At 34.8% G+C, this 24064-nt stretch overlaps 1 protein-coding gene across 6 annotated transcripts in view; it reads left to right on the top strand.

Moving 5' to 3' along the window:
• Nucleotides 1–24064, top strand: part of TXNDC16 (thioredoxin domain containing 16) — a 148131-nt gene that overhangs the window by 55274 nt on the left and 68793 nt on the right. For 5 of the 6 annotated variants that reach the window (XR_008915039.1, XM_016426324.2, XM_056811096.1 and 2 more), the window contains 3 exons: nt 798–919; nt 17015–17105; nt 19206–19362. Coding sequence is in view for 5 of the 6 variants with exons in the window: in XM_016426324.2 (XP_016281810.2) it covers nt 798–919; nt 17015–17105; nt 19206–19362 (370 nt within the window). In the remaining variant the exon portion in view is untranslated. The remainder of the gene's footprint in view (nt 1–797; nt 920–17014; nt 17106–19205; nt 19363–24064) is intronic. The other variant, XM_056811095.1, reaches the window with a different exon arrangement.

The following is a 24064-nucleotide window of genomic DNA, read 5'->3' on the forward strand; positions in this document are numbered from 1 at the left end:
GGCTTCATAAATTGGCATTTCTACCAGATCCTGAAACTAATTGGTAATACTTTGGCCTGGTACCTTGTGCAATTAGAGTTTTCATTGTATCCAAGTCAGGAATACATGTTGATAGTTTCATAAGAGATCATTTGGGAATATTAAAATAAAAATATGTTAAAATTTTATTACCCACTTTAGCTAGAATATTGGTGAATTAATATATTACTTGGAGTACATTTCTTCTTCACATCCTTTTTTTTTTTGACATTTTTCTCCTTGTTCCCAATCTAGATTAGGTATCATCTTCTTATGAAACTTTTCTTCATTCATCCAGTTGAAAATGATAGTTTTCTCCTCAAATTTTGCCAGAGTACTACAGATTTTTCCTTTATCATATGCCATGCTATATTATATTATTGTGTATATGTCACCTGTCCACTCAGTAAAATTTAAATTCCTAGAGGGAAGGAGACTGTAATTTTAGTGCTTTGCTTCAACTACAGACACTTAAAGAATGTGGAATTAAATTGAACTGATATCATGGAAGAGAGTCTTGCTGTCTTACCAAATGTATCTTGCTGTCACTGTAAGAGATAAATTATCAATGAAGATTATGACTCTTACCAAGTACAATAATTCAAATTTTCTTGTTATTGATTAATATTAGAACTAAATAGGACGTGGTACATTTATTGGCTCTCTCCTTTGCCACTATCCTAGAATCAGAGGTTTGAGATAAGTTATATTGTTTTATCTTTCTCTTCTTTGAAAGGAATGTTTATAAACTAGATTTTTTTCAAAAATTTCTTTTACAGTGCACTTCTATTTAATGAAATAAAATACATTAATTCACTGGAGGACTTTGAAAATATAGAAAACGCTATGAAGGGAAAAACAAATATTGCCCTCATATATGTGAAGGCAATTGGAACACCAGGTATTAAGTAAAAACTTTTAATTTTGTTGTGTCACTACATTTGTGTAACTATGTAGACAGTAACTAAAATAGTTTATGACCATGAGTGTCAAACTTTAAAATACATTTTGTGAATCTTGTCTTCTTTTAACTTCGTTACTCTGTTGTATTTAATTACTATTGATGATTTACAGTGGAGTTGCATCTTTAATCTGGAATTGGTCTCTAAAATCAGCATATAAAGAAAAAATACTTACTGTCAAAATCATACCCACTCTCTGTAGGAAATCTTCCAATTTAATGATTTTGGCAAGTAAGTAAGAAAAGTAGGCAAGCCATACCTTATCTTTAGCCATGCTTACTCAGTGGAATAGTGAGTATGGAATCCCTGCTCTGTGATAATTGTCCTTCCTCCCCCTGTCCTTTCCTCCCTAGAATTAGGAAGACCTGAATTCAAATTCAGTCTCTAGCTATATGACCTTGATCAAGTTATTTAACCTCTGTTTGTCCTAGTGTTCCCTATGTCATTATGAGGACCAAAAAAAATTTTTAAAGTATGTAACCAAAATTGTCTATTTTATCTTCTGCGATCCTTTCTAATCCTTTGTTTGATCATGGACTTTTCCTCTATTCACAGATATTATTTATTTTTTGCTCACTTAATTTGATTATGTAACCCCTTTTTATGTCTAAGTCACATATATATTTGGAATATTTCTTGGTATATGGTATGAAATGTTGATCTCTACCTCATTTTTGCCAGATTACTTTCTTTTTTTAATTTTTAAAATTTTATTTAATTGATTAATTAAGGAAAATTTTCCATGGTTACATGATTCATCTTCTTTCCCTCCTCTCTTCCCTCTCCCCTCCCAGAGCCAATGCACAATTCCACTGGGTTTTACACGTGTCATTGATCAAAACCCATTTCCATATTATTGATATTTTCACTAGGGTTTAGATTCTACATCCCCAATCATATCCTGCCAGATTACTTTCAAATTTCCCTAGCAGGTTTTGTTTAGTGGGGTTCAAATGCTTCTAGCATATTATGTACAAGATTGATTCTTTTAAATTGATCTTTTTGTTTTTTAACTAATACCAAGTAATTTTTATGATTAATACTTTGTAGTAGTTCAAAATTTGGGATAAAATAACTGTATGTATATTATGTTTATGAAGAAATATAGGAAACAAAGTGAAAAAGCACATGAAGATAGATATTAGAAACTATTTTTACACTATAAACTGCACAGACAGCAAAGGAAAAATTTGGGAAATAGATTGTAAGCTTAAACAGAAGCATAGTATAATAATAATGGGATTCTCTAGTTATGTGTTCAGGTCAGTGACTAATAATTTCTTTATTTAGTCTTAATTATATTTTCATATTTATATCTTTTAAAACATAGAGGAATTTTGAGGCTCATAAATCTAGAACTAGAACCTATGAGGATTCTAGATCTAGAAATTGAAGGGACATTCTGCTTTGAATTTAACTCTCACTATCAGAAGGTGAATGGAATAATACATAGAGGATTATAAGGGGACACAGAAGTTTCTCATTAATATTTGAGAATATTGAGACTTAGAAAGGCTGTGTTACTAATTCAGTGGCATAGTTAAAAGGTATAGAAATTCTCTTTAGGGTGGACCTAAGGCCAATTTCCTTTTATTTCAGGTATGATATTAGGACAAAATGAAGCATGCCTAGGTAATTCAACAGTTAACCAAAAAAGATTTATTTACAAGGCAAATAAATAGAGGATATTCAATAAATATCACTTAACTTGGCCAACTTTGGCTCCTTTTGTGTCTTTCTGAAAACATGTCTAGTCAGTAGGACAGATTGTATTGACTCATACAGCTTCAGAATGACCACTTGTTTGTATTGGTTCTGACTCAGGCTAGTCTTCTTATATTTTAGATTTGATACTAGAACAAAGGGACACATTCATAGGTCATTCAACAGTTAACAAAAAAAAAATTTGCTTAACTATAGCAGGAAAGGAATTTTCAACAAAGATAGGCATTGAGAGCATCTTGAGTTGATTAACTGAGAAAAACTCCCATGTCTGAATTATTCACAGTGATTCACCAGTCAAGTATCAGAATATCCCAGAGAGTTCATATGAAATAATTTCAAGGCCTGAGCCTTTAATATTTAAAACTTTCTAAATCTCATAAGTAACGTTGCAATATTTCTTTTTTTTTTAAACCCTTACCTTCTGTCTTGGAGTCAATACTGTGTATTGGTTTCAAGGCAGAAGAGTGGTAAGGACTAGGCAATGGAGGTCAAGGGACTTGCCCAGGGTCACACAGCTAGGAAGTGACTGAGGCCAGATTTGAACCTAGGACCTCCTGTCTCTAGGCCTGGCTCTCAAGCAATATTTCTTAACAACAACAACAAAATATGCTAACTTGTATAAGTTAAAATATTTTTCCTACCACCATCCCTTGGTCCTTAAGGTTTTCTATAGGATTGTCTATTACTTTATTGACTTTAGGACTATTGGTGGTTAACCTTGATATCTGGTATTAAATACCAACATTATTAAAAGAGAAAGAGGAAAACTAAAGCAGAAACAAATATAAACAGTGTAATAGTTCCCTGGAGTGATTGAATCTAGGAAATTCTCAGGAAGAACTGAGTCCTAATTTAAAGTTCAGGTCCATGTGATAGGTGATTCCAAATTTTTTTTAGTATACAGTAAGTCTCTCAATGTAAAAAGGTTGCCATGTTTGGAAGTATAACCAAGATCGCCATGTTTGGAAGTATAACCAAGATGTCAAGATGATGAAACTTCCTGCATAGTCATTGATCTTTATCTTGAGTCAGGAAGAATTGTCCTGTACTGCCACCCACTTAGTTTTCCTTGGTTTACTCACCAAGACATCACTTTCCTTGAGAGCTCATGGGAGGGTGATGGGGATTACAAAATCTTTTCTCTTTGGGAAGCCTCTAAGGATCACTGTTCTTATTCTATGGGAACCCAATAAACATTTTATTTTTAACTTTCCCCTTGTTACCAGTTAAGAAAGCCCTTTCCAATAGTGTCATGTCACTCTTTGGCCATTCAAGCCCTCCCTGGTGAAGAGATGTATAATGATCTCTGATTTCTTGCAGTAATGAAAAGGGGTCATTTAGTTCTATATTATATTAAGCATTGACTACAGTGGTTCTGCTTTTTGTCATTGCACAATACCACTCTTGTGCCACTAGGATTCTCTTGAGTTGCTTCACTTCATCACAGACCACAGAACTGAGAGAAGTAGGTAGAAGTTGCAGAGACAAACATTCTAAAGTGCAGTGTTATAGAAGTGATTCACTTTCCTGTATAGGTTGAACTAAATAGTCACTTCATTCTCTTCCATTGCCTTTTATACCATAGTACCTACCCTTTGTTGTCCAATTTAATCCATTTTAGTTATTCTATTTAGATAATATTTAATATTTTATTAATAACTTGTATGAAAATATAGATAGCATGCTAATAGAATTTGAGATAACATAAATAAGGGAGATTTATTAGGTAACATACAGAATATCAATCAAGAACCGAAAAAGACTACACCAAGCTATAAGAGTTGGCTATATATGATAGAGATAAGTCCAGAGTCCTATCTTTTGATTGAAAAATTTAACTGTACAATTACAAGATTGGAGAGACATGCTTATACAATGGTCCCTATGGAAAAAAATCTTGGGTTTTTTGATAGACTATAAACTAAACATTATTCAGTAGGGTAATATGTTAGTTTAAAAAAAAATCTCACCTTTTCCAACTATTTTAAGGAGAATTGCTATCCTGAAAGAGAAATATAATAGTAATAGTCTTATTGTCTTGTCTTTTGTCCTGGCCAAACCACATTTTGAACATTTTCTACAGTTGCAGACCCATGACTTTTAGGAAGAATTTTGACCAGCTTATTTGGTATTTATAGCCTGAGGATCATGGAACAAATTTATGTGTGTTTCAATCTGTCAAAGAAGTGTGTAGCCTTAAAATATACATGAGAGTTTATACAATAACAACAATATTATAAAGACAAAAACACCTTCGGAAGCATTAGGATTCTTCTTTTTTTTTTTAACTCTTACCTTCAGCTTTAGAACCAATACTGGATCTTGGTTCTAAGACAGAAGAGTGGTAAGGGCTAGGCAATGGGGGTTAAGTAGCTTGCCCAGGGTCACACTGCTGGGAAGTGACTGAGGCCAGATTTGAACCGAGGACCTCCCATCTCTAGGTCTGGCTCTCAATCCACAGAGCTACCCAGCTGCTCCTGGAAGCCTTAGGATTCTGGTCAGTAGAATGATCAGTCATAATCCCAGGGGATTCATGATGAAACCCATTATCCACGTGATAGACTGAGATACAGATTGTGACATTATGTTTGGATGTGTCTTTTGTCGTAGCTCGTTTTGCTTGTCTATACATGCTCATAACAAGTTTTTTCTTTCTAAATGAGCGTGAGAAAGAGGTGAAAATGGAGAGACGGTGGATATTTTTGGAAAAAAAATTTAAAAAAGATACGCATATTATATGCATTGTTTGTCATGTTGGTGGGCTACCTTGATAGTTACATTTTTCTAAGTCAATTAAAAAAACATTTTAACAACATTATTTGAGCCCCAGGGAAGTTCCAGATATAGAGATAAGTGAAAACAGTCCAAATCTTTAAGGAATTTATATTCTAATTGGGGAGACTACATGTATATAAACAGGTGTATTTAAGATAGATATAGAGTAGATATAAGTCTTACTTGTAGGTGTGTGGATACACACACACACACACACACACACACACATACAAGTAGATATAGTCTTAGAGAGCTCAGAGATGTCTCTGCAATTGAGGATGTGGATGAATGCAAATGCACCGCAGTGTATTTCCTGAGAACAGGGTGGGGCTTCATTAGTTGTCAAAAAGAAATGGTTTCTGTAATCCTCTAGAACTTCCAATAAAGAAGAGTGTATGAGGTACCTCTTAAGTGTTGGCCCCAGCATAGAAGAGTAGCACCAGGTCCCAGGGGAGCATGAATAATTCCCAGACCAGCATTTAACCTGATGTAGTGGGGCAGAGTTTAAGCCCTATCCATGTCACACCTAAGTCTCAATAGAGGCATCTTACTGAAGCATGTAGTTTGTCATAATGGAACAGAACTAGGCCCTGGCAGTCGTAGTACCTGGCACAAGGATGGCAGCATCGATGATAGCTTTCTGACTACTGTTTGGGGGAAAAGAAAAACTCAGGCTACAATAGTCACAGTGTTGAGGGATGGTATAGGGAATGGGATTGGCTGAGCTCATTCCAGTTCATGGATAGTATTCAGATTCTGGCATGAAGAGGCAAAGCTAGAACAGCAGAAGTGGCAGCATCCTGCAAAGGGAGACAGTGTCAGTAGTGAATGCTCTCATATGAGTTTGGGAGCAGTGTTCAGATCAGTCTAGGGATAGCTTTTAGGTCCCAAAGGGATATTGCTTGGCCTGGCACCAACAAGGCATTTCTAGGTCCTAGCCTGTGCTGAAGTTCTAGCAGTGGCAATGCCTAAGGCAGTGCTGAAACTAGCACAGGAGGTAAGTGTTATGGTGAACCACAAGGGAACAGTACTGTAAATAGAGACCTACAGTGGGCAGTGGGATGGCCCTAAAAGCAGCAGGGAATAGAGTGGGCACTAGCGATAACAGGACCTAGCAGAAGTGACCTGGGCCCCCCTGGAATGGGCACTGTCATGGGTGGTGATGTTTGGTTCAGTATAGATAGCTCTTTGCTTTTTGTAATCTGGAATTCATTGGCCCTTCTCCACATTGCTGCTGGGACTGTACTCCCTAGGGAAGACTTGGAGGACTAGAAGTGGTGATGTTAGTGGCAAGTAACTTGATAGTCTGAATATAGTGATAAGATGAAACTTTCTCCCAAACCCTTTTGCAAAAAATTGAGCTAATCTCCCATCCAAATTCTCTAAAGAGACAACAGTTCGGTATTCCATCCCCAATCCTACCCCTGAACACACACACACACACACACACACACACACACACACACACACACACTCTCACACTCACTCACACATGTACATACTTGCAAAAAAATGTACACACACATGCACATGCACACACATTTACAGAACTCCTTTGGGACTACAGTTGTTGCCCTGTCTGGTCAACTAGGGCATACTGAAAAGGTGGTAATGCAAATTAATTCTTGTTATTCCTGACATTGGAATAGGCTTCATCTAAAAGGTGACTGCAGGAATTTGTGCTAAAATCCTGATGTTCCTAATGCTGCACCCGTTCTTTGTCATTTTGCTTTGGGTCTCCCATTATGAATTAAAAAGGTTTGGCATTTCCCATCATATAGATCATAGTTTTACGATCTGGGCCTCAGTCCTTTTTGAAGGAATGAAGCTTAGAATTTTTGTTCTTTGTTACTCATCATATTTTGTCTTTCTTGTGTTGTTGTTGTTTTTTTTTTTGGTGGGGCAGTCAGGGTTGGGGAGGTTAGAACTATCTTATTTTAGTTTTTCTTTTCCTCTTATAGTACCAACTATGTTATCCTGAGTTTAGGGTTGTCTAATATTAGCCCTAAAACAAAGTGATAGAAGGTACTTTTGGTCCTTTCTTTGAAGGGCTATTGATTTGGTAGGAACAATATCTGCTATGTAGTATGGGCTGATTTTATTAATTTCTGATTATTGATTTCATCCTAAAGACTTAATTGGCCAATGAGACCAAAGCTCAAACCTTTGATAAAGCTTCCAGCTGACCTGGGTACAAAAGCTAAAGTATGAAGAATCAGCAGTTCTTCAGGCATTTGGCTGATAGCCCAACATGGCCAACATAGAAAAAGGAAGGTTTAACCAACTTAATTAATGCTGCTTGCTGAATATACCTTCCTTTATATCACTAAGTAAATCTCTTTGTTAACTGTTAGGTGTTATTTTTATTACAATGTACCAGAGGTAGGCTTAGCTTAATTCAAGTATTTGCTACTAGTACAATCCTACATGCACATTATATATATCTATTCTCAATGTTTTTCAAATAAAATATTAATGTAATATTCACAAAAGTAAAACTAGTATATTTAATTTTATGCAGTAAATGAAAACATGGTAGTTCAGAGAGACTTGATGGAGGCCTACTTACAATGTCACATTAGGTTAGATAACATGACTTAATGTCTCTAAATTCTGGGGACCCTATTTTTTACTGTCTTTTTCCTCCCGAATTAAGGAGAGGTTACCAGTATAGTTATTCTGTTCCTTTTTTTGGTCTTTGTCATGGATCCCTTTGGCAGTCTGATAAAGCCTATGGATCTCTTTTCAGAATAATGTTTTTAAATACATATAATCAAATATATTGAATTACACAGAAAATAAATTACACTGAAATATATTTTTCAAAGTAGTGTTGTTGGTTGTTTGTTTTTTATAGTCCACAGACCCCAGGTTAAAAAGTCCTGTTCTTGAGTCTATTTTGGGAGTGCCTGCTCAATTCCCCAATTTCTGTCTGTTGCTAGGGTCTGAATGGAGATCTGCCTGCTTTTGCCTTGGGACTACCAATGTGACTATGTAGCCACCAATGAGAATTCCTATTTTGTGGTGCACCATCTGGACTGTCTGAGACTTTAAGTACTGGGGAGCAAGGTACTTGAGGAAGATCTGAGGTTTCATTCATTAAAGGGGGCCAGGTCCCTTTGACTATATTAGGTCCCTAATAACTATTAGCTTAGAGTTCTGCCTTGGTTTTTCCATTGCAGATTGAACAGGGTTTTTTTAAAATGACAAAACCAGAATTTTTATGTAATAAATATGTATAAGTAGTCATGTTGCCTTTAAAAAAAAAAACTAAGCAAAAGGTAAATAACCTAAAGAAATAATAATGAAGCACATTAAAAAAATTACTAGGAACTTTACTAAAGTTCCATTTTAATACCTCTTCATGGTGAAAAGATAACCTTGGATCCTCAAAAGCTAAGACAGGAACACATGAAGTCTGGGAGATTTTAACAAGGAGGAAATATTTTTAATGTAAACTTTAAATAATAGATAAAGGTCCACATATGTACATGTATGCATATATGTATATGTGTGTATTCCATTCCATAAAGTGTATGCACATAATTCCTACCCCATCCCTTCAAAGTTTAGCTACTTTTAAAAGTCATTACCAGAATATTGGCAGCAAGATGTTAATTTTTTTCACAAAAACTAAAAGAAACTATCTACTAAGACACAGAGATTTACATTCATGGAAGATCTAAGTCTACTGAAAAAATAAAAGATCCTTGAAAGTACAAAATTTAAAGAATTAGACAGCAAGGAAAGTATGCCTAGTCCTGACCAGAAGCTGGGTAGCAATGGATTGCAAGTATCCTGTTTGTTAATTAATTCAATTTAATAAATACTCAAATGTTCCTTAGGTAAACTTAATGAATAATATATTTTACATGCATATGTGTTATACTAATGGACAAATAGTACAACTACTATCATGTGGAGGCCTATAAAAATTTTAATATAAAAATTTTCTACTAGAAAAGGCTAAGGACCAATGATCTAATCCAGCATTTCTCAAAATTTTGGCCATGGCCACAGTGAGAGCCCATGTACACCTCCCCTCCCCAACCTGATATCCATCCCATATGACAGTATTTTTTTAGAGAAGAAAAATTCCAAAAGCATGCAATAAATATGTAACACCTGTGGACACACATCTCTTCATTTGAGTCCCATTTAATCTTTATGTTTTTGTTACATTTTCTTTTGAATTTTTGGTGTGCCATTGCAGTAGCAGTGTTTATACTGGAAGGGAGCGTTCACTGTTTGGAAGTTCAGCATTTTTTCTCCCTACTGTGTTTAGAAGTGGTTCTAGGGGTCTGCATGTTGTCAGTGCTTCCAAGGTAATATGATTTGTGGAGAGATATATTCACTACCCTCCTGGTCTGTGCTCTCTTATCCAGGAAAGGCCTCTTCTCCTTTGCAGACAAGAGCCATCACATTCTTCTCTACCCTTGATCTGCCACTAGGATCCTTGCTCCCATTTGACCTTTCCCTAGACCTACTATCCAGAATAGACAATGGGATGCTCGGTCCTAAACCCAGTACTAGCATAGGGGTCCCCTGTAATATCTTTCTGACCAGTTTTCCTCCCAATCCCTTTTTTGATTTGGGCAGAGAGCTCTCAAAGCAGCAGCTGCAGTTGCCTCTTAAGTTTGATGTTGCTGTTATGTGTGCTCTGAGTGCATTCTTTTGGACTCATGGTTAATCATTATATTATCAAAGTATTAAAGTCTTTCATATTGTTTTTCTCAATAATGTAATCATTGTAGAAATTGTAGTTGTGTTCATCTCATTCAATATCAATTCATTAAAGGTCTTTCAGTTTCTTCCAAAATAATCAATTTCATAATTTCTTATTACATAATAATATTCCATTATATTAATGTATCACAATTTGTTTAATCATTTCCCAATAGGACATCGCCTTAGTTTTCCAATTTCTGCTTACCTTGAAAAGAACTACTATAAATATTTTTATATACATAAATCCCTTTTCTCTTTATTTGATCTCATTGAAGTTCAATGTAGATCTCACTGATCTCTCTAACTAGTGATATTCAACATCAGAGTATGCACATATCAGTAAATTGAGAGGCATAATTCCAACTTACTTTCTAGAATTGTTCCAACAATGCATTTGTGTACCTTTCTCCTCCTCACTCCCCCTCCTCCACTCCACTAACATTTCTCACTTTCCTTTTTTGTCATCTTTATCAGTCTTGTAGGTTTAAAATGGAATCTTACTTAAAGAAACAAACAAACAACAAACCTTTCCTTCTGTCTTAGAATTGATACTAAGTATCAGTTCCAAGGCCAAAGAGTGGTAGGGCTAGGCAGTTGGGGTTAAGTGACTTACCCAAGGTCACACTGTGTGTGGCCAAATATGAGGCCATATTTGAACCCAGGACTTCCAGTTTCTAGGCCTAGCTCTTTGTTTACTGAGTAACCTGGCTGTTCCCTTAAAGTTATTTTTAAAATATGATTATTGATAGCTCAGATTTCTTCCCTTGAAAATTATCTATTCATATAGTTACCCATGGAGAAATGACTCAGTCTTATAAATTTGAATAATTTTCTATCTTGGAAATGAGACCTTTATAAGAAAAATTTGTCAGAAAGTCCTTTTTTCAGTTACCTGTTTCTCTTCTTCTAATTTTTACAATGGTTAATTTGTACAAACACTTGCTAATTTTGTATAATCAAAATTTTCCATTTTATCTTTTAGAATCCTCTATCCTTTGTTTAATCATGAACTCTTCTGTTATTTATAGATCTGAAAAGTAATTTCTTCCTTCTCTATGTTATTTATGATATGATTTTAAAAAATAACTAAGTCATGTATCATTTTGGAGCTTACCTCATGTGATATGAATGTCTTAGTATAAGCTTAATTTCTGGCCGAGACCAAATCAGGTTTTTTCCAAAAATTTTTTCAAAGAGTGAATCTTCCAGGAGTAGCTGGGTAGCTCAGTGGATTGAGAGCCAGGCCTGGAGAAGGGAGGTCTTAGGTTCAAATCTGACCTCAGACACTTCCTAGCTGTGTGACCCTGGGCAAGTCACTTGACCTCCATTGCCTAGTCCTTACCACTCTTCTGCCTTAGAACCAATACACAGTATTGATTCCAAGATGGAAGGTAAGGGTTTAAAAAAAGAAAATAGTGAATCTTTCCTCCAATAACTGTGATTTTTTTGGTTTATCAAGAAATATTTCTGTGTTTTTTTCTGTTTGTTATGTACTTAATCTGTTCCACTGATCAATATCTCTTTCTTTGTCTCTGTCTCCCTCTGCCTCTCTTAGTTTTTAAACCAGGACCAAATAATTATAATGATTAATGCTTAATAGTGGAGTTTGAAATATGGTGCTGGTGAGATCCCCTTCTCACATTTAAAAACTGAGATTCTTGAGATTTTTTACCTTTATTTCTCTTCATGAATTTTGAAATTATTTTTTCTGACTCTAAAAAGTATTTTTTTGATAGTTTGGAATAGCACTGATAAAGTAGATTAATTTAGACAGTATCACTACTTTTATCATATTGGCCCAATAAACCAATAAACAATTGGTGTTTTAATTATTTGTCTGTCTTTATGGCTTCGAATAGAGTACTTTCCAAGGTATTTTAATACTTTTAAAATTATTAGTTCTTCCTACTTTTTTTTTTTTGGTCATATATAAGAATGCCAATAATAACTATAGTTTTTTCTCCTCAACCTTGGTGTAGTGTTATTTAGTGTAATTATTTCAATTAATTTTTGATTGACTATTAAGGATTTGATTTCCTAAATCCATAATCAAATGATCTAAAAAAAGAAATAAATTATTTTCTTTTTGTCTATGCTTATTCCCTTAATTTCTTTTCCTTGTTTTTCTTCTCCTTTTCTTCCTTTCTCCTCCTTGTCCTTTACCTTCTTCTCTTTCTTCCTCCACTCCTTCATGGTAAGTAGCAGCTTCCAAATAATGGATGTCCTTGCTTAACCTCCAATCATATTGCAAAGCCTCTAACTTTTCTCTATTACATATGTTTACTCTTGAATTTAGGTAAATTCTATTAAAGAAAAGTCTATTTATTCCTATGACTTGTGGAGTCATTAGTAGAAAAATTATGAATTTTTTAAAGAGCCTTTCAGCATCTATTAATATAATCATCTATTCTTTATATTGTTTACATCATTTATTTTATTTATAGTTTTTGTTGTGTCTAACCCAGAATTCCTGGTATAAACCTAGTCTCATTATAATGTTTAATTTTTCAAATATGTTGTTGTAGCCTATTTGCTAATTATTTCTTTTTTTTTTAAATAATGTTCAGTGGAGATATTTGTCAATAGTTTTCTTTCTCTGATTGTTCCCTGATTTAGGTATCAATACCATATATGTAACAGAAAAAGATTAGAAGCATGCTTTATGTTTTTATTATTGTAAATAGTTGTTCATGTAGTATTAGATGAATGGAGCCAGATGAATCTAGAACAATGCAACCAGATGGAATAAAAAATCTTTCTGGTTCTTAAGTTTTTTCTTAGTATATTTATCTGTGACTTCTCCAATTTCTTCTGGTATTGAGTTAAATAGATTATTCTTTGGCTGATGTTACTATTTTTATCTATTATCTTTAAGTTATCTGTTTTGTTAGCCTATTTTTGGGCAAAATAGTTTCTAATAATTTTATTTCCATTTTAGTTGTTGTAAATTCCCCTTTTTTGTTTTTTATATGAATACATATAAATCAAAAAATGGTTTTTCTTTCTTTTAAAATAAATTATTTGGTACAGGTCAAAGCATACTTTTTAAACTTTATTTTTCTTGTGTTTTTTTTGATTCCATGTTTTCTTTTGTAGTATGACTAATATGGAAATGTTTTGCTTAACCATATATGCATGATCGATATCAATTTGCTTGCCTTTTCAAGGAGGGGGGAATGGAGAAAGAAAGGGAGAGAATTTGGAGCTGAAATAAAAAAAATGTTGGAATTTTTTTTACATATTATTGATAAAAAATAAATTTCAATTAAAGGAAAAAAGAAATCAATTATTTGGGTAACTTAATTTTGCTAGTTTAAAAATCTGCTAGTTTTATTTAGAAATTCAGAGGGCTTTTTACTTTCAATTGTGTTAATTTCTTCTTTAACTTTCATAATTTCTACTTTGTTATTTAGTTGATGGTTTTTGTTTTATTTTCATTCAAGTTTTTGATTGCCTACCCAGTTCACTGATTTCTTCTTTCTTTTGTTGATGGAAGCATTTAGAGATAAAAAGTTCTCCTCAGAACTACATTAGCTGATTCTTTCCATTTTCATTTTGCCTTTTTTGTTCTAAAGGTTCTAGGCAATTTTAATTTATAATTTCTTAAAGCAGGGCATCCAGACTATTTTTTTTTTCTGATTATAACTTTTAGAAGGGCTGATAGCTCTTAGATGACCATTCTTTGAGTTGTTTTTCAGTTGTTTTTAGACTCTGAGATTTTCTTTCATTTTAATCTTTAATTTTCATATTTGGCTTATTGTACTGCTGAATCATTTTTCTGTTTGATTTCTGTTTTGATTTGATTTGTTTGATTTTTGTTCTGTCTTATCCATTCCAATTTTCAGGACACTCAGATTTTGTGAGATTTTCTACTATCTCATCTATTAGTTTTCCTATCCCATTTTTTCTTCACTAACTTTACTATTTGGTGTCTTTTGTTTCATTTCTCTAGATACTCCTCTCTGTCCAGAGCATTTTTTTCTCTGAGGCTTTACTTAGACTTGTGGAATCACTATCTTCTTTGAAGTTTACCCCTTTAGTGTTCCTCAGGCTGAAGTATTTCCTCATGGTGTTAGGAGTTTTCTTTAGTTTTCTCAAAATATACTCTGTGCTTGGATCAAGTTATGAACTGAATGATATGGACAAGACTTGAGTATGGTGGGCCCTTAGTATACCCTTCTTTCAAGACTTGGAGCTCTAACTAGGATCTTCCTTTTATTATCTCTCTCTGATATAGGCTTTACTTGGAGTTCCCACAAGTAATGGGTTCAGGTTATTCTCGTGCTAAATGTTCATTACACATAGACAACTATGGCTAGATTTTTTTTTTTAGGGCCCTTCTTCCACAGCCTTACTGGTATTTTACTGTCCCCTTCTTGGCATTCTACCAGGCTAGTCGGTCTTTGGTAGGCCAGGTCTGAGTCTTTGTTGGGACTGGGTTTTTCTTGGCTTTTGGATTGGACCTATCCAGAATCCCTGTGAGAAGGGGCTTAAATAGACAGCCATGGGTTTGAGAAATACTCAGGTTCTTGCCAAACTTGGGTAGAGAATGCTATCATAGCCTCTTGAAAAGCCCTAGAAAGATTTCGTTTTTATGAAGCCATAGGCTTCAGAGAAGGTTTAGACTTGGCTTGCCTCCAGGAACAGTTACTACCTGTGCTCTCTCTATTGTCTTTCACTTTCATCCTGGTGGGACTTCCAGAATCTTATTTTGGGTTAAGAAAGGAAATTGGTGATTGTTTTTTTAAACCTATTTGGTGGTACATATCTAGGTGGTTCAGTAGATATAGTGCTGGGCCAGGAGTCATCTTCTCAAGTTATCTGGCCTTCGACACTTAGTAGCTGGGTGACCCTGAACAAGTCACTCAATCCTGTTTGCTTTAGTTTCCTCATCTATAAAATGAGTTGCAGAAGGAAATGGCAAACCACTCCAGGATCTTTGCTAATAATTCCCCAAATGGGGTCGCAAAGAGTGGAGCTCCATTAAACGACAAAAACAACAAAAATCTAAGTCCTACTAATTATTATTATTCTTATTTTTTGCCCAGGAGTATCTCCCTCCTTAGAGGGGAGATCCAGGATCCTCTGAGTCCTAATATATTGATATCTTCTCATAATTCCCCCAGTACTTTTTCTACTATATTGCATAAATATTTTTTTGTTTTTCATTTGAATCTGCGTCTGATACTGTTTGTATAACCTTGGGCAAGACCTTTCTGGGCTTCAACTTCCTGTAAAATGATCCTATTATCTTATTGCATTGGTTTAAGAAACAACTAATGAAGAAATTCTTTTTTATTTTTTAAACCCTTACCTTCTAGCTTAGAATCAGTACTAAGTATCAATTCCAAGGTAGAAGAGTGGTATGGGCAAGGCTATTAGAATTGTGACTTGCTCAGGACGCACAACTAGGAAGTGTTAGAGGCCAGATTTGAACCCTGCATCTCCCACCTCAAGGACTGGCTTTCTATCTACTGAATTTCCTCAGTCTGAAACTTTTTCTTTCAATACAGATCAAAAGCTGCTGTTCAACTTACATTCATGGAGTAGATCAAAATAGAGAGGTGCAAAAGAAGGGGGACTCTTCTTTTTTAATGAAGGGTTGGTTAGTTTGTCTCCCTGGTTAAGATGTAATACCAGTGGGGAGTTGAGAGAACCAAGTGATCAGGAACAGGGCTAAGGTGAACTCTGTTGAGAGAGGGAAAGATGGCAGGCTCTTCCTCCCTAGGGTGAACAGGAGCAGGGGTTTGAAATATAAACTCCAGAGAGAAGAAAAGATGAATTCCTCTCTCTCACTTTTCTCAAGAGATATCAAATAGACGATATTCCTTGGGTCCCCTGATAGCAAAAGTTGAGGGGAGAGGATACCAATTCCCCTGTCAGCCACTTCCAAGGAAGTTTTCTGATTTACCTTCCTCAGTTGAGTTGTGTGGCAGGCCTTGCCTAGCCTTGCCACAGAAAGAGACTGGACTTAAGCTTTGAGACCTGTCCCCAATCACCTAAACACCCTTCCTGTTGTAGAAATAGGCCAACCCAAATCTGACTTGAAAACTAAGGATTTATTGAAGGGATAGGGTAATGAATTGAAGGAAAATGGGAGGAGGTTGCCCTGTCAAGTTACTCTTGAAGAAGCTGGATCAAGAGGCCAAAAATGGCTCAGCCCCTTTCTCAACTGACTGCTCTCTTCATGATTTCTATGCTAGTATATACTAAAGTCTAAATCATAAATCAGTTCAGGGAAGGCAAGGAGAGACCAAGAGGAACAAGGAGGGTGGGGCTCTGAGTTCTGAGAGAGAGTCCCAGCCAGCACTTCCTCTGGGTCTGTGATTCTTGGTAGCAGGTAGAGGAAACAGAAGGATTTCTTTTGGAGAAAACAGCTTCATGAATTAAAGGCAGGAAATCAGGGCCTTCTCTTGTGGCTGGGGGAGAGTGGGAGGTCCCTCAGCCAATCAGAAACCAAACCTTCTTGCTTTCAGTCCTGAGATAGAAGCCCTGGGACTCTTCAGAATGCCCCCCAGCCAATGGTTCTCTCCCATAATCCCTTGCTGTCCATACTGCCACTCCAGCTCTTATTAGCCAACCTGTAGGATTCCAATAGCCTTCCTTGTCAATCCTCACAGAGGTTAAGACTCAGATCATCATTACATGTTTAAGGCAGAGGCAGTACTTGAATCCAGGGCTTCCTAACATGAAGTCTACTTCGCTTTACTATTTCATGCTACCTTTAAAAGTGTTTTTGTTTTTTTATAAATTCCATTTCTTCTTTGGATCCACAAACTCACTTTCCTTTTCCTCATCTTTTTCAGAACATAGGGCAGTAATGGAAACCGCTTTTGTATATGGTACTACATACCAGTTTGTATTAACTACAGAAACTGCCCTTTTGGAAAGAATTGGGTATGTATAAGAGATACCTGTCCAAAATGTTTAACATTTATTTACTTAAAATGAATTTAATAACTGAAAATAAATATTTAAATGGAAACTGTGAGTTTCTTCTTTTGAGATAAATGTATGAAAGGAATTGATATCTTTTTCCTTTCTAATATCTGCTCTGTTGAAATATATAAAACAACATAATGGTAATAACAAATTAAATTTCTCCTGTCCCAATGGAATAAATATTTTTGGTAAAACACTGTTCTATCTGGATAACCAAGACTAAGCATCCAAGTAAAGTTTACAGAAATACTTAACCTGAATGTCCTAACAGGGATACCAGAGACTGACAGATTCTCCCAATCTCCTAATCATTGTTAAACTACTATTCTGCTATAAGTCTTATTCTATATTTATAATGTTCATAGAATGTTTTCTTTTAACATTTATCTTCCAGTCTAGGCTATATTTTTCTTTTTTTAGTTAATTAAATGTATTTAGAATATTTTTCCATGGATACATGATTCATGTTTCTTTTTCTCCCCTCTTCCATTCCTCCTCCTAGAGCTTACAAGCAATTCCACTGGGTTATACATGTATCATTGCTCAAACAGGTTATATTTTAATGACAAAATAAGCAATATGTGAAATAATAGTACCTCACATTCATAAAATTATTTATAGCTTGCAGAGAGATTTTCTTATAATATCTTGTGGAGTAGACATTAAAAGCATTATTATTCCCATTTTATAAATATGATAATTGAGGCTTACTGATGTTGTGACTTGTCTAAAATAACCTGAATTTTCTGATTATGTCTAACCTTTTTTTTTCATACACAGCAACTTAGTACCTTTTAATTCTTGAAAAATATCTTTTAAAAAATTACTCAAATTTAATGGTTTTGAGAGATGCTATTAGAAAGTGAACAATTCCTACAATTTTTTGTGTTAGGAATTACCAAAAGTTTTTAATAGGTAAATAATTTTAACTTAAATATTAGAATAGCATCTGAAAACTTAAAAAAAAAGCTGGGGACTGATTCAGAGGGAAGGAGGGGTACAAATTAGTCCAGGACCACATGCTAAATAAAAAAGGGGTCACCTTATTTGATTTTGGCAGGGGCATAGTTGGTGGGGAGAATTTAAGAATTAGAAACATAAAACATATTGAAAAAAATATAAACCAATACAACAATTCCCTATTGTGATCAATTAAGAGAAAGATTAGAAAGACTGAAAGAGATATTTAAATCAGGAAGAGGCCAGTATCTCGACTCTAACTCCTATTAATAATAATATGTCTCCCCTCATGCACCCCCCCCCCAGTCTGACCTGTTGCTTGGTTCAGATTTCTATTACATATTGTAATAGCAGCAAACTTAATTTTGGGTATAGTTCAGTAGAGGATTATTAAACCCTGTGAGGAATGGTTAACTTTTGAATATTTTTTTTTTGAGGAATACTTTTCTACTTTGAGATATTTTGTTTTTATATTCTAATGAACTATTAAACTTGAAGCAAAGCAGTAGTTAATGAATTCTGCCACATTTAAGATAGACAAAACTTAGTAGATGTCTTAGCCACATAGCATGTGATGGTTTGTTCTTCTAAAACATACCGAGTTTTAAGTTTATTTATACTTTATTACATACTTTTATTTATTACGAAAATATAACTATGTTTGAAAAATAATCTAGAAAGTGATATTCTTTCTTTAAAAATATAAACCTCTTATTTAGAAACTTATCTTGAAAGATTTCATTTGCACATCAGATTAGAATATTAGAATACTTTAATTTTTAAAAAATGTTAATTTTTTAAAAAGAAGTTTTAGACTTTTTAACAAATTCTATTTTGATTATATTCATTTGGTAAACATGATTTTGGGGGAAGAGGGAGATATTTGTTAACTGTTAAGAAGGATCATATATTTAATGTTTTTGTTAATGATTTAGTGATTGGCATTAGTTGCAGAACATAGAAGACATGGAAGCATAAAAGTATCTATACACTTGAAAAAATCATAGATCTTTCAAATACATACATACATACACATACTCAGAGGTATCTCAAGACTTTGTCACTTAATATGTTTATCTATATGCCTTTCCTTAGTAGGGTGGAAAATTCTGACATATCTGGAAGTCTTTTCTTCTTTCACTGTAAACTTGTCTTGGACTTGACTCAGAAGTGCCAAAAGACTCTATTAGAACAGCCTTTGACTGTATTAAATATTCATCGATTTCTCAAACTGATGGATGCACCTTTGTTGGTATGTATTAATGATAAATCACAAGAATGAATTCAGAATATGTCATGGATGTGAGTCTAACCTAGGTAAATTTCTCTTCCAGGCACATTTCTTTAATTTCTGTTGAAATCCTAGAGAGAATTTGAAAAAGTGGAGTAAAGAATAGATTATTCATACCACCCTTCAAGGAAACTAGTTATGATAGTGTTAACTGGGAAAAAACACAGAACTATTAAGTAGTCAGAAAAACTACTCTTTAATTAAGGAAAGGTGTTCAGTCCTTTCCTCAAGGCCGCCACACAGAGATGCATGCTACACACTCACGCAGAGTCCCAAGACTCTAGTTGCTCTGGTCACTGACCCCTGGGTGAGCCAGTTGCCATAGCTTGACAACTCCAAAGAATAAAAGAATTTGGGGGACCTATATACCATTTGGGGGATCCAGGAGCAGAGAAAGATGATGGACATTACCATAGCTACAAGGAAATGGGAGTGTTTAAACTATAGAGTACAATCAAACTAGGGAAAGGAATCATAGCCAGAGGCTAGGGTGTAAGGGAAGGAACTACTTACAGTGGATACTAAAAGGATAGCCCCTGCCCAGGTGTGGGTCTTCTTGGGAAAAGGTTTCAGATAACAATGGGGAAGACTACCTAAGACTAAAAAGAGTACTTAGCATAGGTTTAGCCCCACCTAACTGGAATTGTCATTTACCTTAGGGTCCATCATTTAGTGTGAAACTGCTCACCTGAGATTCCCTTAAGGGTGGATTCTCACAAGAACAGGAAACTAGTACAAGCTTTGGGGTCTCCAATTTACAAGCTAATCTTAAAATTTAGGGTTCATAAGATCTTACTAGTCTACAAGTTTGGGGTTTCTAAATCCACATCAACAATAGTCTAGGAGGTATTACTGAACATAATTCTTGAGCATAAGTATAACATATGATTATGTATTAGGAGATATATTGATAAGTAAATACAAAGTAATTTCAAGGAGAAAGTGTTAAAAATTGGCAGGGGGTTGGAAGGTGTCAAGAAAGTCTTGCATAGTAAGTACCACCTGAAGTGGGCTTCAAAAAGGAAGCTAGAGATTCCAAGAGGTAGAGATAAGAGAGAGTGCATTCTGTTTGTGGGGACCATCTGTGCACTGGGCCAGCAGCAGGAGATGCTATGACCTGCAGAGGGTTTTCATGATAGAGATAGCCAGTCAGTTTGGTTGGAGTAGAGAGTACATGACTAGTAATAGGAAATAAAAGACTGGAAGGATAAATGAATGCTATGTTATAGAGAGTTCTACATTTTGGGGTGAGAATTCTTAATTTTTTACCCCAGAAGCAGTAAGAAGGTACTGAAATGGCCAGGTTTGTATTTTTTTAATATCAAATTAGCAACTGGATGAAAAATGCATTACAAAGCGGGAATTATTGAAACAGAAAGACCATTTGCCTGATACTGGTGTTATGGGGTTCAGATGTGTACCTCTGGGGTTTGGGGTACCTTTTTCAAGAATGTAAGACTCCAAAACTTAGCTTAAAAACAAAATGAGAAATTTACTAATTTTGAAAGTAATGCTGAGAATAGCCAGGAGGATAGCAAGGTGCAACAGCAAGATGGGGAGCAGGTCCTTGGGAGGACAGCATGAATGGAAAAGCTGTCCCCCAGACAACATCAGTTCTGGGGATTTTATACTTTTTACAACAACAGTTTTAGTCACCCAGGCATTTGGCAAGGTGGGGTGATCATCTGCCTGGGGACATAAAAATTCCTTAGTTTTAGGGAATAAACAGATGTCTGATAGGATCTAGGTAGGGCCTCAAGGTGCCTCTTCCTGTCCATCTTAAATCTAGAGGATAATCAAAGGAAGATAGTCATCTCAGGACCCTAGGGGAGTCATTGGGTGTTTTTAGATTCAGAGTCACGAGGATGTAAGGGAGCAAGGGAGTTTCCCTGATAATAGTTTGCCTGGGTTTCTGGGGGTACAGTGCCCATGTCACTGGGACTATAGAATATTTTTGGATTTTCACTTTCCTTGTGGTAAAGATTAAGGAGCCTTTTGAAACACCAGAAGAGTTGGACTTTTGCAGAAGTTCCTTTCTGAAGACCTAACGGGTTACTGTCATGGATTAAATTCTAGCTGGCCATAATTATAGTATTAGAGTCAAGAGAGCTTTATCACAAAGAGCACTGCAGCAGTTCTCAGTGCTAAACTTTGCTGAAGTGGACTCTGACAAATCACCCCAAACTAGGATTTTACTATCTGTATTACAATTTAGACCACAAGGGTGCGCATTAACAGTATAACATAATAATCCAATGAGCTTGCCCTAAACAAAATTTACAAAAGCAAAAGGCTCAGTGATTTTATGCTTACTTCTAGTTCATATTTACATAATTAATTGAGGAAAGGGTTTGACTGAGCCATTATTTACTCTTCAAGGATATTAGTTTACTTGTTAGCATTTTTTCCTGAAGTATGCCATATTTTCAGGATTAGCATTTTTGTAAAAAAAAAATTTGAATGATATCATAGAAGGTATTTCTGAGATTTACAAGATAACACAAAACTGCATTCATCTCATGTATTTGATGACAATTAGTGTCCTAAAAAATTTCAACAACATAGAAAATGGGCCAAATCTATAAAAAATTAAATTCAGTAGGGATAAGTATATTTTATTTTATTTTATTAAAAAAAATTTTTTTAAACCCTTACCTTCCATCTTGAAGTCAATACTGTGTATTGGCTCCAAGGCAGAATAGCAGTAAGGGCTAGGCAATGGAGGTTAAGTGACTTGCCCAGGGTCACACAGCTGGGAAGTGTCTGAGGCCAAATTTGAACCTAGGACTTCCCATCTCTAGGCTTGACTTTCAATCCACTGAGCCACCCAGCTATCCCCATAAGTATATTTTAGAAGTTATTCTTTTGTTCTATTTAATTTTATTTCTATTATTCTAAGTCTTTTTCTTGTGGTTAAGAGAGCAAATGCATAGCAAAGGACAAGAACCATATAGTAATACATTAAAAAAAAAAACCAATGCTTTTAGTTTACTATAAACTCACCAGGAGGAAAAGGGGTTCTTTGGTTGCAAATAAAAAAAGAAAGATCTTATAGCATCCAAAACAAAGGAGATGATAATGCTATTGTAATCTATACTGATTAGATGAGATGTAGAGTATTATGTTCATTTCTGAGTACCAAATTTTAAAAGGAGTATTGTGGTGAGGAATCTTGAACAATGCCATAGGGAGAATACTTCCAGGGATTTTGCATTGTTGCCTAAAAGAATGGCTTGTGAGACTGGATAGAACTTTCAAATACCTAAAGGAGTGTGGAAGGGAAATACATTTGTATTTGATAATATAGCCAGGACATCTGAAAATGAAGCTACAATGAAACAAGTTCCAGAGAGGCTGATTTTTATATAAAAAACTAAAAGAACAAAATTCCTAATAATCAAAGCTTTCATACATAAACATAAAAGCAATTAACCCTCTCATGAGTTACTAAATTCTCTATCATTTTAAGTGTTCCAACAGAGGCTGAATGACTATTTGTTAGAATCCTTGTAAAGAGGATTCCTTCAAAGAATTTGTGTTAGGATGGAGGCTTTTCTAGATACCTCTAATTAGGCCTGTCTCAGATTTTATATTCTGTGATTCTAAATCTTTTGAGGGAATGCGATATAGTAAAAAAGATATGTGAAATTTGATGCAGAAATAAAATTTTTTTCTAAGGAAATGAGACAAAAAGTATCAAATATATATGTAACTGAAAAAGAGGTAGGCTAGTCATGTAAAAAAAGTAGAAGATAAGAAATGGGCATCTTGAGAACTCCACTGGTAAACAGGAATTAGGGAGGATTAAGGGAAACAGAGGTTAAGTGACTTGCCCAGGGTCATATATCTAATGAGTGTTTGAATCTAGATTTGAACTCAGGACTTCTCAGGATGTTCTGAAGAAAGTAAGAAAATGGCATTTTCCCTCATCCCTCACTCCATCTATTATATGAGATAATTCCATATGCAAGAATAATTGAGGTTCTTTAACCCTGCTTTCTTATATAGAGGTCCAAGACATGTATTTATTTCATCTTATTGTGAGCTGTGTTTAGGAAGGTTTAGGAAGGTTAGGAAGGTTCACAAATGGGTGCATTGAGAACAAATAAAGCCATCCCCCCATTACCATTAATAGTAGGAAGTGATAAGTTAAACAAAAGGTCACATGTGGTCAATAAATGAATACAGTTAGTGGAATAATATCCCAAATCTCTAGGGTGCAAAAGTTTTAAAAAATCAGCCTTTTTCTATAATGTGTGATTTGTGAAAATCTTAAATTTTAATAAATATTCTTTATTTAGAGAGAATGGTAACAAAACCTATCTGTCTAAAGTAAAAAAAAAACCTCAAATATAAAACAAATATATATAAAATATAAAAATAAGAGAGAATATTTAGAGAACTCACAAACCTCCAATCTTACCATCTTATTAAACTTTTTAGGAGATAACCTGATTCTTGGAGAGGTTCTTTAGGAATCTTAAAATTCAGTTTAGTTATATATGTACAACCTTTAGAAGGCTTCCCACCATTTAGACAGTTTGAAATAAATTAATAGAATTGTTGTGTGAAAATGGGTCAAATTTAGCTTTGGTGTCTCAGTATCTGATTCTAAAATGCTTAGTGATATTTGGAGTAAATTTTTAAAAATCCAATAAAACAT

Source organism: Monodelphis domestica, chromosome 1, assembly GCF_027887165.1.
Source record: "Monodelphis domestica isolate mMonDom1 chromosome 1, mMonDom1.pri, whole genome shotgun sequence".
In the NCBI taxonomy this organism is placed as follows: Eukaryota; Metazoa; Chordata; class Mammalia; order Didelphimorphia; family Didelphidae; genus Monodelphis; species Monodelphis domestica.